Source organism: Echeneis naucrates, chromosome 8 (assembly GCF_900963305.1).
Source record: "Echeneis naucrates chromosome 8, fEcheNa1.1, whole genome shotgun sequence".
Lineage (NCBI taxonomy): Eukaryota > Metazoa > Chordata > Actinopteri > Carangiformes > Echeneidae > Echeneis > Echeneis naucrates.
The window spans coordinates 19,343,707-19,358,111 of NC_042518.1; the positions used below are offsets into that span (position 1 = coordinate 19,343,707).

The window sequence follows — 14,405 nt, forward strand, 5'->3', positions numbered from 1 at the left end:
GAGTGATCCCTTCTGTCTTCAGTCTTCCAGCTCACCTCCAAATATCTGTATGTATTGTGTGTGAAAATGGCAAAAATATGTGATTCTGTTGCCAGAAATAAAAATGGCTAAAATGTGTTATTTTGTTGTCAGTTAAGTAACGAAACAGCACCACACATTACAACATTCGCTACTACATTGCCACTGCTGTGCAGCAGGGGGGTGCATATACTCCTTACACTCTATTCACGCGCACCGGCACCGTCGAAGAAGAGGAAAGCGGCATCTTCCGCTTCACAGGCACAAGTTACAAAAGACGCAAACTACCGACTTCACCGAGTCTCGGCGAATGGGGTTTGATACGTTCTGCAGTCCAGACCGTTCCGACCCGTTCTGGGTGAGTCATTGCTTTATTTCAGGGGCAATTATTGTTAATGGTTATGACGTCAGCTCAACATTACGTTAGCATGTTACATTGGCCGACTTCACTGGAGACACGAGCACTTGTAAGCTACCAGTATCACATGTCCTCAACTGAGTTCTGTAAAACTAGCAGTACTCGGACCCTCGTCCTAACGACGAGAGAACAAGGAGTCCCTGTCGACGACCGCTGTTAAAGCTAATTTTGGGTTGTGTCCTCATTACACTTGTCCTATTAGGCCTGTAATCTAGGGATGTATCCAAATTTCGATAGTATCGATATTAGCGTGATTATAACGATTTTGTTTTTGCAGTTTCTCTATACGTTCAGCAAATTTCTCGAATTTCCTCACAGAATCTGGGTGAGTGCAGCCTTTCTGCCGGTCCTAATTTGCAAACAGCACTCCTCACACACCGCTCAGGCTCGTTTACCCTCTGCCGCCAACCAGCTCTGATGGAATAAAATGTATTGCTATCGGTATTGGCCCTGTATTTACTTGGTATCGGATCTATACCAACATTTTGTAGTTTCACCCACTCCTACTGTAATCCGAAGCAGCATCTGAGGTCATCGAACTGTCAAGGTTTAACTACTCTTTGTTAATGGGATAAATCACCCTGGTAACGGATGCTGAACTTCTAACTCTAGATCAAATCAAAATCATTAAACAAAGACCTTCACCAATCGGGTAGCTGGAAAACTTATCATTTATACAGGATCCTAACAGGGATTGGGATAAAGTGATGAATAATGTATATTTAAATACTTTTCACTCTTTTTTTACTACCAGAGCTCAGAATAACATGATGAGGATTGAAAAGCCTCATGTAGAGCAATGATCCGCACACTGGCAAATGATGCTAAATAAGTAATTATTAAAAATAAATGTTTCGATTGCACTCAAATGTTGCATACATGTTCCAGCTCTAATCCCAGCTCTGTTGTACCATGTGACACTGATGTCATTGTGAGCTGAGACTCTCTTCCAGCAGCCCTTCAGCGTCTTTCTTTGCATAGCCTTTCTGTGGTATGTTGTTTTTATTATTATTATTTTGCACCTTGCTGTTTTCTCTCCCAGGATTGGAACCGTACATGGTACACTGAAAACCCAGACTTCACCCAGTGTTTCCAGAACACAGTCCTTGTATGGCTTCCATGCCTCTACCTCTGGGTGTGTGGCCCCATCTACCTTATCTACCTCCACAGCCACAACCATGGCTACATCTGTATGAGTCACCTCAACAAAGCTAAAACTGTGAGTAATATGACTCAAGAGAGTCCCATCTGCCTCAACTGGTTGGGTTGAGAATGGGAGAGAGAGAATTATCAGTTTTTCTGGAAATTAATTAAAGAAGGAAAGCTGAAATATCACATCAATATAAGTATTTAGACTCTTCGCAGTGACACTTGCGTGTTTAACAAAAGAGCCACCTTTTTTTTTTTTTTTTTGGTATCTCTTTCGATGTGTGTGTATGTATGTGCGTATGTGTGTGTTGTTGCTCCAGCACCAACTGGAAAAAGACAAATAGATCACATTCCTCCCATTCTGCCACCTCTTCACTGGTTTCCTGTCAGCTTCAGGATCCACTTTAAAAACCATTTTAATGTTTTTGTTTTGTTTTTTTTTAAACCCTGCATGGGCTAGCAATTTATGTACTGTATTTTTCGCATTATAAGGCACACTTAAAATCCTTAAATTTTCTCAAAAATCGGCAGTGGGTTTTATAATCCGGTGCACCTTATGTATGAAAATAGACCCCTTCATTCATATTGCGTCTTATAATTTTTGTTGTTTTTACCTTTCTTTTATCTATTCCCGCTCTCTTTCCTTCAGGCTGTTGGTCTGCTCCTGTGGATAATCTGTTGGTCAGATGTGTTTTATTCTTTCTGGGAAAGAAGTCATGGTAGCAGCGTCCTTGCCCCTGTCCATCTGGTCAGTCCAACCTTACTGGGCCTCACGATGGTGAGTTTTTATAGATAGGTGTCTCAAAGAGGAGCTTGGTATCTGTCTTTGGACCAGTGATCGTCTGGATCCATCTGAATGGTACAATGTTTTCATCACTGTTTTAAACTGATGTGACGGGGTTGCAGGTCCCTTAAGCAAAGCATCAGGTGATGTTTTGAATTTAGTTTTAATTAAATAAAAGAAACTAAAATTTTCCTCTATGTGCAGCTTCTTGGCAGACAGTTAAAGCCAATGTTTGTAAATGTATGTGTGCACCAGTTGCTGGCTGCCTTGTTAGTCCAGTATGAGCGGATGAAGGGGGTTCGGTCATCTGGAGTGATGCTGATTTACTGGCTGCTGGCTCTCCTGTGTGCCACAGTCACCTTCAGGTCCAGAATCCTCCAGGTCCTTGACCAGGTGAGTGCTGAATTAACAGAGCTGAGCTAGATATGATTTAGTGAATTTAATATGATTAATGTAACATGTATGTGTAATAGCTGTAAGGTGTTTGTTAGTCCAAACAATGTAATCACATGAACTTAAGAGGACACAGCATCAAACAGCAAAAGCAGCAGGGTATGTTTTAAATGCACTGTGTTTTTTGTTGTAGACTCTGACAGTGAGTGTATGGCGCTACACCACCTTTTACTGCTACTACACTCTGCTGCTGGTCGCTCTGTTCCTGTCTTCTCTGACAGACCAGCCCCCACTCTTCTCACAGGCTGTGAAAGATCCGGTGGGAACACCTGTCTGTTAACATGTGTTTCTTCCTCTCACCGACAGTGGACACTACTTCAGTGTTAGACAAATAGTGCCACCTGATATCTCAATTGGCTTAGTGTTGAACAGAATGACTAGTCCTACTCCATTGATGGATTTATGAGATGTCGTTTCTACACGGTCTGCCCTTAGTTCCATCATACCTAATGTCCATGCTGACTTCATGGAGCCATCTCTAATTTTAGTAGATCAGAATATTCTTTTGAAAATCCTCATCTTATGTCAATAACATTCTGTGATCTTGTCAACTTTGCTACTCAGTTATCAGTTGAAGGTTTTAATTAAGTATTTTAATTTCAATAAATCCTGTACATGTCATTTAGTTCTATGGTAGAAGCAGAAAATGTACCGTAGTATGCCATTGGGGCACGAATAGCATCAAAATGCAAGGAATGACACAAATGACTTTTCACCAGCACTTCAAAAAGCACAAAGTTAAATCACAAATGAAATTGCAATATCTGCCAGCTATTTGTGGAATGGTTTAATTCAGTCCAATGAGTTACATGACAGAAGATGCTCCCCCCTCAGCTATTTATTCTGTCTACAGATGCTAATGAAAGCCAAATTTAATGTCTAGTCCTGCTCTGGTTGGCAGACTGATGAGTGGCAGTGGCTTTAGCCCTTTTAACTATGGTAGTTCCTGATGATGCTACTATAAATAGATTCATAATGTATTTATATCATCTGTTGAGCTTCTGGATTTTTTGGATTTTACTGTAACACCTTCTGTCTTCAGAACCCTTGTCCTGAGCTAGGAGCCTCCTTCCTGTCCAGAATCAGCTTCTGGTGGATCACCAGGTGAGGAGGGATATGATGATCTATGCTGTTGGGGTGTGTGAGCTATCAGTACCAGTCATGTTAATGATTTAATGGATTCTTCACATGGGTAAAAAGAATTTGCCCTGTCTCATAATCTTCGATCACAAATGACAATGTTTTTTTTGTTTGTTGTTTTTTAAGCGAAAACATCAGGTGGCGAAACTTTTTGAACACAGATGCTGCAAGACATAATAAAGAGTGTCATGTCTCAGTCTGACTGTGTGACCTGCTGGACACAATTGTTAAAGGAATTACAAATTTTCTTTATGCCCAAAAGTTTTGAGAATGACACAAGTATTGGTTTTCACAAAGTTTGCGGCCTTGTTGTTTTTAGATCTTTTTGTCAAATGTTACTATGGTACAGCAACATGGTGGCATAGTGATTAGCACTGTTGCCTCACAGAGGGTCATGGGTTACATTCCCAGTCTTTCTATCTGGAATTTGCATGTTCTCCCAATGCTTGCAGGGGTTAACTCTGGGTACACAGGTTTCTTCCCACAATCCAAAGACATGCATTTGTAGGTTAATTGGTCACTCTAAATTAGCTATCAAATATTTTAGTAATCGAGTATTCACCTGAAAATTCCAATGATTTATCGGGTAATCAGGCAAAACATATTTTTTTGTTTAGTTAAAGAGCAGTTATAATTATACATGAGAAAATAAGACATTTCACTTAATAATTAACTTAAATGATTATAGTGAACTACAATTCCAAGCATTTCATTAGTGTCAAAGGCTTTTATTGACAATAGCATAAATTTTATGTAAACTATTTAAACTATGTAAACTATTTTACCGTGTTGGCCTTTCTTTTCCAAGACCTGCAACAATTTGCCTGGGCAAGCTGTTAGTTAGCTTCTGTGGCACATCCTGACTAATGGCAGCCCATCTTTTATAACCAATATTTGGAGTTTGTCAGAATTTGAGGCTCTGTTTGTTCCCCACTTCCTGAGGATTGATTGATGCTTTCAATGGGATTAAGGTCTGGGGAGTTTCCTGGCCATGGACCCAAAATGTAAATGTTTTGTTCCCTGAGCCACTCACCTTTGCCTTATAGTAAGGTATGCCATCATGCTTAAAAAGACATCATTAGTCACCAAACTGTTTTTGGGTGGTAGGGAAAAGTTGATCTGGGATGTTTTGTTGCCATTCTCAATTCATGGCTTTGTTCCTAGGCAAAATTGTGAGTGAGCCCACTGAACTCAGCTTGTCATTTTGTGGCAGGGTTGAAATGCAGTGAATGTATTTTCTTTGTGATTACGTTAATTTTCATGGCTTTCATCCATCCATCTATCTTCTACCAATGGTAGGAGTCAATCTCAGTTTACATAGGGCGAGGGCAGGGCTACACCCTGGACAGTTCCCCTATCCATCACAGGGTCAACATATGGAGACAGACAGAGACAAACATGCACTCACACTCAAACCTACAAGCAATTTAGAGTCACCGATGAACCTATAAATGCATGTCTTTGGACGGTGGGAGGAAACCGGAGTACATGGAGGAAACCCATGTTAGCATGGTAGAACATGCAAATTCCATGAAGAAAGGCCCCTGGGTCCTGGAAATGAACTTGCAACCATTTTGTTGAGAGGCAACAGCACTAACCATTATGCTGTTGTGCAAAGAGAGACTTTGCATTTGCAATTGATCTGATCATGCCTCATGATATTCTGGGGTATATGCAAGATGCCATCATAGAAATTGAGGCAGCAAATTTTGTGAAAATTCATATTTGTTACTCTCAAAAAGTTAAATTTAGCCGTGGCCAAAAGTTTTACTAGTGGACCTAAGGCTTGACATTTGAATACAATTTAATATGAAAACTAATTTTAAATCAAATTTGAGAAATTAGATAAGGTATGAGTGTGTGACAGTACAGTTTGTTGATTATCTAAAACAAGGATAATGGGGGAAGCCAGTTGATATAATTCTTGTTAATTGATTGATTTAATTGCTTCAGTTTCATTAACGCCATCATCATTAAATCCACCATTCAACTGTTTGAAATACAGTAAAATGCACAATTACGTCACACAATTGAAGGTAGAAGAAATGTCCAACAAACGCCAAAGGAAATGCCTCGCTGGCTGCACATAACCAAGAAGAAACGGGTCCACAATCTTCAACAAGAAATGTAAAATTCCAAAAATATCACCAACAAAAATCTTCTTTCTAGTAGTTTCTACAGCGTCTTTGATCATTCTCACTCACTACTGCTCCATCAACAACAAAACTACATTTATTTTACAAAATTCAATTATTTTAAATTATATTTAAAAACACAACAAAAAGTGAAATGACATAACTTTGACAGTTAAAGGGACAATATTCTGATGCTAATGATATTCCACAATAGCATTACCATTTTCAAAATATGTGTTATTTGTCAAAATGAGATTGTAATGATATTGGGAGTTGCTGTTTCTCTGTCTGTCTGTATGTGTTGGCCCTCGCCCAATGTGAGCTTGGATTGGCTCTAGCGCTCCCCTCAACCCAGGGGGAAGAAGATTAGTGAAGGAATGACCAATTTGTTGTCATTAAATGCTATTAATTTGGAATTTAGAATTTGGATTAAAAATTTATAACTACAGCCGAATTATCATATTAAAGCTACAGTTACAATTTTCTCTTGTACAACATCAAAAAGACCAAAGTTGTGTTAAAGAATATTTATTACAAAATAAGAAAGAAAGACAGGAAATATTCTAATATGGGCATGTTTGTGTGCTTTTCTGTGTGTGCGCGTGTGCGCATAACAGTGAGCCTTTATTAAGGACAGACAAAATAGCTTTAAGGTGCCATGTTAAGAAGGAGTGAGGTTTAGTTGCATGTAGGGCTAGTGATGTGCTCAAGAATGTGTGAACATACAGAAATCAATGTGAAGTCCTGGTGAGTACATGTCCAACGGAGACATTTCTGTGTACTGGGAATGCAACGGTATAGTTTTCCAACGGTTTGGTATGCATCATGGTTTTTGGGCCACAGTAACGGTGAAACTACATGCAATATATTTCAGGTAAAAATAATTAAAAGCAAGCACAGATATAGTCAAACCACTATTATAAAAATTTAACACCCTTCTATAAGACAGCAGTATCCAATTAAAAAAAAAAAAAAAAAATCATAAGAAGGGAGCACTTGTTCTTTATCAAAAAATAGACAATATGAAATAGAAAGTGTAGTATTGAATAAAGATAAACAATTTTAACTCACTCATAGAAACTACTTGACTGTTAGAAATACAATCAACAAATGTGAAAGTGCAGCATCAATTCAAAATAGTTAAACAACTGCAAAGCAATACTTGCACACTGTACTTTGTTGACTGTAGTTTTTCTGTTGTCATCGTAATCGGCGCTAAATCCAAAATATCCCGCACTGCAGAATGGCTAATCTCCAAATTTTCTTTTTTCTGAGTCCCGTTCATGCTCCATGTTTGTTCAAGGTTTACTCTCCACTCTCTTTTCCAGCATTTGCATGCTGAGCGCTGATTGGCTCCTGGGAAATTCAGGGACTTCTGATTGGCTCTGAAGGCAGCATGAACAGAGCAGTGCTACTCTCTCTACTGTGTCTGCTAATCGCACAGCATGCGCTGTATCAAGTTGTGATAGTTTTGTGACAGGCCAAAATGTACAGAAATACCGTTGTTTGCTTTTTTGTATTGAACCAAACAGGAGGTATTTAACAGTTGAATAAGATATTGAATATTGTTGCATCCCTACTGTATACAAAGGTTAGCACAGTACAGGAAACAGTACTGTTCTTAGCTGTGCTTGTTTATGCTAGGTTGGCACAGTGAGCATTACCCAGTTCTTGGACAAGCAATTAAAAAGCTTTGCCCCAGTCCAGAGCCCAGAGCTACATGTCTGAGTGGTTGAATTCCTCAGTTCTTTGATTGGTTGTGTTGTATTGGTGTAAGTTAGCAGACGGTGCTAACTTTAGGCTCGTAGCTTTCAGGAAACAGCAGGAAGACGTCGTGTCAAGTCTCCTTGCGTTCAGCTTGTCCACCCTTAGAAATCTTGGGCAGGACCTCACGTCATTACCATGTGGAGAGTTAAGAGTAGCAAAGGCGGTCAAGATAGAACTCTTTCTGCAGAGAAGTGGCGCAGGAGCTAATCCCAGCCAATGCGCTGGGATTAGCAGGACAGGGACTGGACAGGTTGCCAGTCCATTGCAGAGACTGACACAGACGAACATCTACTCGCACTCACGCTCATACCTATGGCAAATTAAAGTCTCCCATCAATCTAGACATGAATGTCTGCAGACTGTGGGAGGAAACCAGAGTGCCCAAAATAAACCGGGGTGAACATGCAAATTCCACACAGACAAGCCTCAGGCTTGGGAAACGAACCCATGACCTTCTTGCTGTGAGGCAACAGTGCTACTACTTAAAATATTATTTATATGAAACCAAATCAATTTAAAGACCAAATCTTTCTGGAGTTAACCCTTTAAAACTGGCGGGAGTGCAGGCGCTCCCATTTGCGCATCTATTTTTAAATGCCGGCAGAATTCAACCCAATTAGATAGAGCTATTTATTTATTTATTTTCATATGAAACCAGGGGATTGACACTCCTCGAATACTAATACCAGGCATTCAATGCGTCCCAGATATTGTAGCTGTTCTGCAGCACTTCTGACGATGGAATATTTGCCATCTTGTTGTAAACATGAACCATCACATGATTTTCCCGTGTGTCACTTCTTGCCACACTGCTTGTATTATGACAGGAAGTGATGCAATTTTCCTAGTTGTTTTCAGTGATAAACACAGCCTGCAGTTACTCTCTCACTCTCTAATCTTTTACTCTTTCACAAAAACACCACACGCTCATCGAATACTCCATAAACATTCCCCCACACACATTTATTGGTTGCGGATGCATTATTATTAGCATTATTATTTATTATTATTTTCAATATTTGTTGTTTATTGCACTTTTCATGGATAAACATGGTCTTGTACAAAGACATGTATCTGACACATTTAAATACTGGTTTGCACTATTGTAAATTGTTTGTTTTAGTGAACATGCTATCTTTTTGCATATTGTGCAAAATGTTGAATGAATTTAAGCAATGAACACACTCAAAATAGCTTTTCTTTGGTTTGAAAGGAGTTTGTGCAACTTTTTTACATTTACAATTTTGAGGAATACAGCTATACCATTTCTGTATTTGGGAAAATATGTGTTTTTAAAGGGCAGCACGGCAGCGAAGTGGTTAGCGCTATCGCCCCACAATAAGAAGGGTTTGGTTCCTGGCTTGGGTCCTTTCTGTGCAGAGTTTGCATGTTTTCCCCGTGTCTGCGTGGGTTTCTTTTTTTTTTTTTGGTGGTTTATTGCAGTTTCTAGCAACTTATTTAGCTAATATGGACATAGGTCCATACATATTAGTAAAATTTGGGATCTTAGGGTTGTATTGCTGTAAATACTCCAAATACTCCTTGAGCCAGAACCAGGCTCAGGGAGGGCAGCCATCTGCCTGAAACAGTTGTACTGAACCCTGGTACCATGACATGACCACGAGCATTATCAGTAGGTGAAAATAGCAGAATAAGTAAGAATAGGAGTTGATTAGCTCTATGTAACTACTACCACTACTGCTATTATGATAATTAGCAAAAAAGGTAGTATTTCATGGTCAACTAATCAGAGGCATTTGGCGGGATTTCACACACACACACACTCACAACTGCAATAGGGAGTACAGAGATTTAAAAAGTAGCTTGCAAACTCGAAGTACAGACATTACAATGATTTCTGTTGGTAGTTTAGTCTATTAGGGGTTAATTTCATTTTTTATAAACATTTCAATAAATTGTGATGAAGTTCCATGAACAGAATTTAGTTTTTTAAATGCTGGTGCATGAAAGGGAAAAACATTAACATTAGATACTTTCCCTGGTAACGAGTTACTTTTTACAATACCCTAATTTAATTATTAACTCAATTATTGAGAGAATTGTAACTTTTAACTATGATCAATTACTTACCTGATAATGTAATGGAACTCTGCTATTATGAGGAAGTTTTCATGTCTAGTCTTTCCTCATTTAGGACTTTGGTCTAAATGCTTCTAATCTCCCTTTACAGGATAATGGTAGAAGGTTACAAATGCCCCTTGGAGGAAAAGGACTTGTGGTCCCTCAATCCAGAAGACTGTTCACAAAGAGTCGTTCCCCAGCTGGTGCATCGCTGGAAAGCAGAATGCCAAAAGGTCATAAGGTCAGAAGCTTGCTATAGCTCTAATGCTACGTGATGCAGCTAGTTAGCCTAAACTTACGTGGTGTACCAGTGGGAAGAGCAGGATTCAGCTTTTCTTTGGCATCATAGTTGTAAAACATTCTGTATATATTCTCTAACAGTGGGTTCAGATTTAAGATCATATTTGACTCTCAACATTCTGTTTTATGTAGAACATGTACCTGTACATCTGTCACTCTGCTCTCTCTCTTCCAGGACAGAGCAGAAGACTTTGTACTCCCCAAAGACAGCCCAGCACAGCGAATGCAAAAATGCTCAAGCAGTGGAGTCTGAAATCCTGATTGTAAAAACCCCACTGAAAACCAAGGAGCCGTCGCTCTTTTTGGCTCTGTGTCTAACTTTTGGGCCCTACTTCCTGGTCTCCTGTTTCTATAAGATCATCCAAGACATCCTGATGTTTGTTGGGCCTGAGATCCTCCGGTGAGAAGCCCAAGCTTTCCTCAAGTGTCCAGACTGCTTAATGTGTCACAAAGCTTCACAATGCATTTGCACATCATTCAAACTTGTTGTCTTTGTGGGTACAGTTGGCCAGATGTTAGCCACAGTTAAAAGCTGAGACTCAGTTATTTGACTACATCCTACGAATCTCATACAAGGGTGCAAACCTGTCACCTTGTTCTGAGAAATGTCATTTCTTGGGGGTAAGGGGGAATTGGGCCTTGGAGTCTGGTTCTGAGGCTCACTTTAATGGTAATATTGACCTTATTCAATTGATTCTGTCTAGGCTGCTGATTGATTTTGTGATCAACTCCAGTGCCCCCACCTGGCATGGCTATTTCTACACTGCCCTACTTTTCAGCTGTACCTCAGTGCAGTCTCTCATCCTCCAGAAGTACTTCCATGTCTGCTTTGTATCAGGCATGAGGCTACGCACTGCCATCATTGGAGCTGTCTACCGTAAGGTACCGGCAGTGATCACAGAAAATGTCTGGTTGTGGCTCAGACTCTACTCTTTGACCTCTGTCCCCACCCCCCCAAAAAAAAAAAAACCTCAACGTCAACCTGTCTATTAGACCCAGTACTAACTAGCCTCTTTAAAGAGATCTTTTATTTTAATTGAGCTGTTCATTCTAGATATGACTTTATTTCTGGGTTATGTACCTCAAGCACTTAAGACCGCGGTCATCAAACCTCAGCTTAAAAAGCCTAATCTTGATCCAGATGTTTTGGCAAACTATAGACCCATATCGAACCTTCCATTTATTTCTAAAATCATTGAGAACCCTAACACCCTAACCTAACCCTACACAACTACACAGCCATCTGGATATCTGGAACACAGCATCAACTGCTATGCAGATGACACTCAGCTGTACCTATCAATGAAGCCAAATGAAGTCACTCAGCTAGTCAGACTGCAGACATGTCTTGAAGACATAAAAGTCTGGATGACTAAAAATTTTTTACTTCTCAACTCTGACAAAACAGAAGTAATTGTACTTGGCCCTAAGCACCTCAGAAAAATACTATCTAATCATCTCATCAGTCTGGACGGCATCACTTTGGCTTCCAACTCCACTGTAAGAAACCTTGGAGTAATTTTTGACAATTTTTGACAACCAGGATATGTCCTTTGTCCCTCACATAAAACAAGTTAGTCGCACAGCTTTCTTCCCCATGAGAAACATTACGAAAATCAGAAATATCCTTTCTCGGGATGATGCAGAAAAACTAGTCCATACAATTGTAACTTCTAGGCTGGACTACTGTAACTCATTACTATCTGGATGTCCAAACAAATCTCTAAAAGGCGTAGATTCAGAAAGCTGCTGCACGAATATTAACAGGAACTAGGAACAGAGATCATGTCTCTCCTGTGTTAGCTGCTCTTCATTGGCTGCCAGTAAAATATAGAGTAGAATTCAAAATCCTTCTTTTAACATATACAGCTCTTAATGGCCAAGCTCCATCATATCTGAGAGAGCTTATAGTTCCTTCCTGTCCTAGTAGATGGAGGTTTACTTGTGGTTCCTAGAGTAAATCTGGAGGCAGATCTTTCAGTTATCAGGCTCCTCTTCTATGGAACCAACTTCCAGTATCAGTAACTTTCCTGTATGACAGAGCTTATAGTTAAAAAGTTAAAGTCCTCTACTCTTTAGCTTTGCTGCTGTAGGCCTAGGGTACTGGTGGAAGGACTGAGATTCTCTCTCTCTCTCTCTCTCTCTCTCTCTCTCTCCCTCCCCCTCTCTCTCTCTCTGTCTCTCCCTGTCACCCCCTCCCTCTTTCTCTCTCCCTCCCTCTCACTTGCTCTCCCTTCCTCCCCCCTTGTATGCGCTGATAAGAACCATCCTTCTTAAAAAACTGTTTCACCCAGTTCTACGCATTTATACTGCATTTACTAACCATGTTCTGCCAAAGTCTCTGTCTCTCCCAGTTCCTCTTCTCTCTCTCCCTCTCCTCATCCTGCAGGTGGTGACTCATCGCCATCCCATGTTCCTGCAACACCTGCTGGTCCCATATTTCATGAATTCTCTATTTCAGCTCAACTCCATGAACTTCATGCAGCAACATGTTCCTGCCTACACCCCCCCCCCTTCAATGCCTGTCTCACTCTCTGTCTCTCTCTCTCTCTCTCTCCCTCCCACTCTCAACCCAATCGGTCAAGGCAGATGGCCGCCCCCCCCCCGAGCCTGGTTCTGCTCGAGGTTTCTGCCTCTTAGAGGAAGTTTTTCCTTGCCACTGTCGCCAAGTGCTTGCTCATCGGGGGATCTGTTGGGTCTCTTTAAATAATTTTATAAAGAGTTTGGTCTAGACCTGCTCTATATATAAAGTGCCTTGATGTAACTTTGTTATGATTTTAGCGCTATACAAATAAATCTGATTTGATTTGATTTTTTTCTTTCAGGCCCTGGTTATCAGCAGTACAGCACGGCGAACCTCCACAGTTGGGGAGATGGTAAATTTGATGTCAGTGGATGCTCAGCGCTTTATGGACCTCATCACTTACATCAACATGATATGGTCTGCCCCCCTGCAAGTGGTGCTGGCCCTTTACTTCCTCTGGCAGGTAGGACTACAGATTAAAAAAAAACTTTCCCAACAAAGCAAACCAAAATATAAATACCTCAGGAATCTAATAGGTTTCATACCACCGTGAATATTTTTTTGTCCTGCCCCATTAATTTCTTGTTAAAAGTGTGCCATAATCTTGAATTCAATTCTTTCATTCACTGGAAGCCAGTGATCACAATATCAATTCATTAATTAATTCATCTTAAACCTCTTTATCCATTTCTGGGTCGCAGGGCTGCTGGAGCCAATTCCAGCTCACACTGGGCGAGGGCAGTGTACACCCTGGACAGGTTGCCAGTCCATCACAGGGCCAACACACAGACAGAGACAAAGAACCACTCACACTACAGACAATTTAGAGTCACAAATGAACCCAAATACGCATGTCTTTGAATGGTGGGAGGAAACCCACGAAGGCAAGGGGAGATCATGTAAACACCACACACAGGGCTTAAAGTACTCTGGCATCATGCTGGATCTCTGGCAAGTGTTGTTGGACTGCGATTAAATAAACAATCAACATAAAAATCAAAGCAAAACAAAAAAAAAACGTGTTGATGCGGAATTTTGTCAGGTTTGAGCAGCCAATTGAGTTCGCCTACCAATGAGTAACACCAGCCAATCAGAGGTAGGGTGGGGGTGGGTCTTGGAACACTGTTGAAGTGCCACTGCATTCTGAACAACTTGGGAAAAAAATGGGAATATTTGCACAGAGTTGTCAAACTTGGAAATTACTGCTTCCAAAATAAACATAAATGGCTGCTGCAAATATATATTAGCATTCAGAAAATTGAGGAAAAATGACAACCGTATATTTTCTCCTCCAATTAAACCTGTGTCGTGAACGCTGTGATCTCGGAAGTCAGAAATTTTCAAGTTGTAACATAGAAACCTCGGTTCTGAGTTTCTGTTAACACAGCATCCATTTTTTTCATTGAAGGCACTGTTTGAGATGATGGAGAGAAAGTTTGTGACGCCAGGGGAAGATGTCCAACAACAGACAAAGGACTTAGAAGATGTGGATAGAAGAGAGGGTTAGAGACAATAAGCCTAAAAGAATAAAATTGTTTACTGATGCACTGTAACTGTTTGCAAATAGTTTTGGAAAAATTGTCCTTTACTGAATTAAATGGTTGCTAATCAGATAATTCCTCAAATTAATCATCT

The 14,405-nt window shown here is 40.2% G+C and overlaps 1 protein-coding gene across 6 annotated transcripts in view; it reads left to right on the forward strand.

Moving 5' to 3' along the window:
• Positions 1–258: 258 nt before the first annotated feature.
• Positions 259–14,405, forward strand: part of abcc1 (ATP binding cassette subfamily C member 1 (ABCC1 blood group)) — a 35,819-nt gene continuing 21,672 nt past the window's right edge. For all 6 annotated transcript variants that reach the window (XM_029507960.1, XM_029507961.1, XM_029507963.1 and 3 more), the window contains exons 1-10: positions 259–376; positions 1,479–1,655; positions 2,235–2,363; positions 2,625–2,762; positions 2,956–3,081; positions 3,865–3,926; positions 10,056–10,187; positions 10,422–10,646; positions 10,951–11,128; positions 13,072–13,233. In XM_029507960.1, coding sequence (XP_029363820.1) covers positions 329–376; positions 1,479–1,655; positions 2,235–2,363; positions 2,625–2,762; positions 2,956–3,081; positions 3,865–3,926; positions 10,056–10,187; positions 10,422–10,646; positions 10,951–11,128; positions 13,072–13,233 — 1,377 coding nt within the window. In that variant the 5' untranslated portion in view covers positions 259–328. The remainder of the gene's footprint in view (positions 377–1,478; positions 1,656–2,234; positions 2,364–2,624; positions 2,763–2,955; positions 3,082–3,864; positions 3,927–10,055; positions 10,188–10,421; positions 10,647–10,950; positions 11,129–13,071; positions 13,234–14,405) is intronic.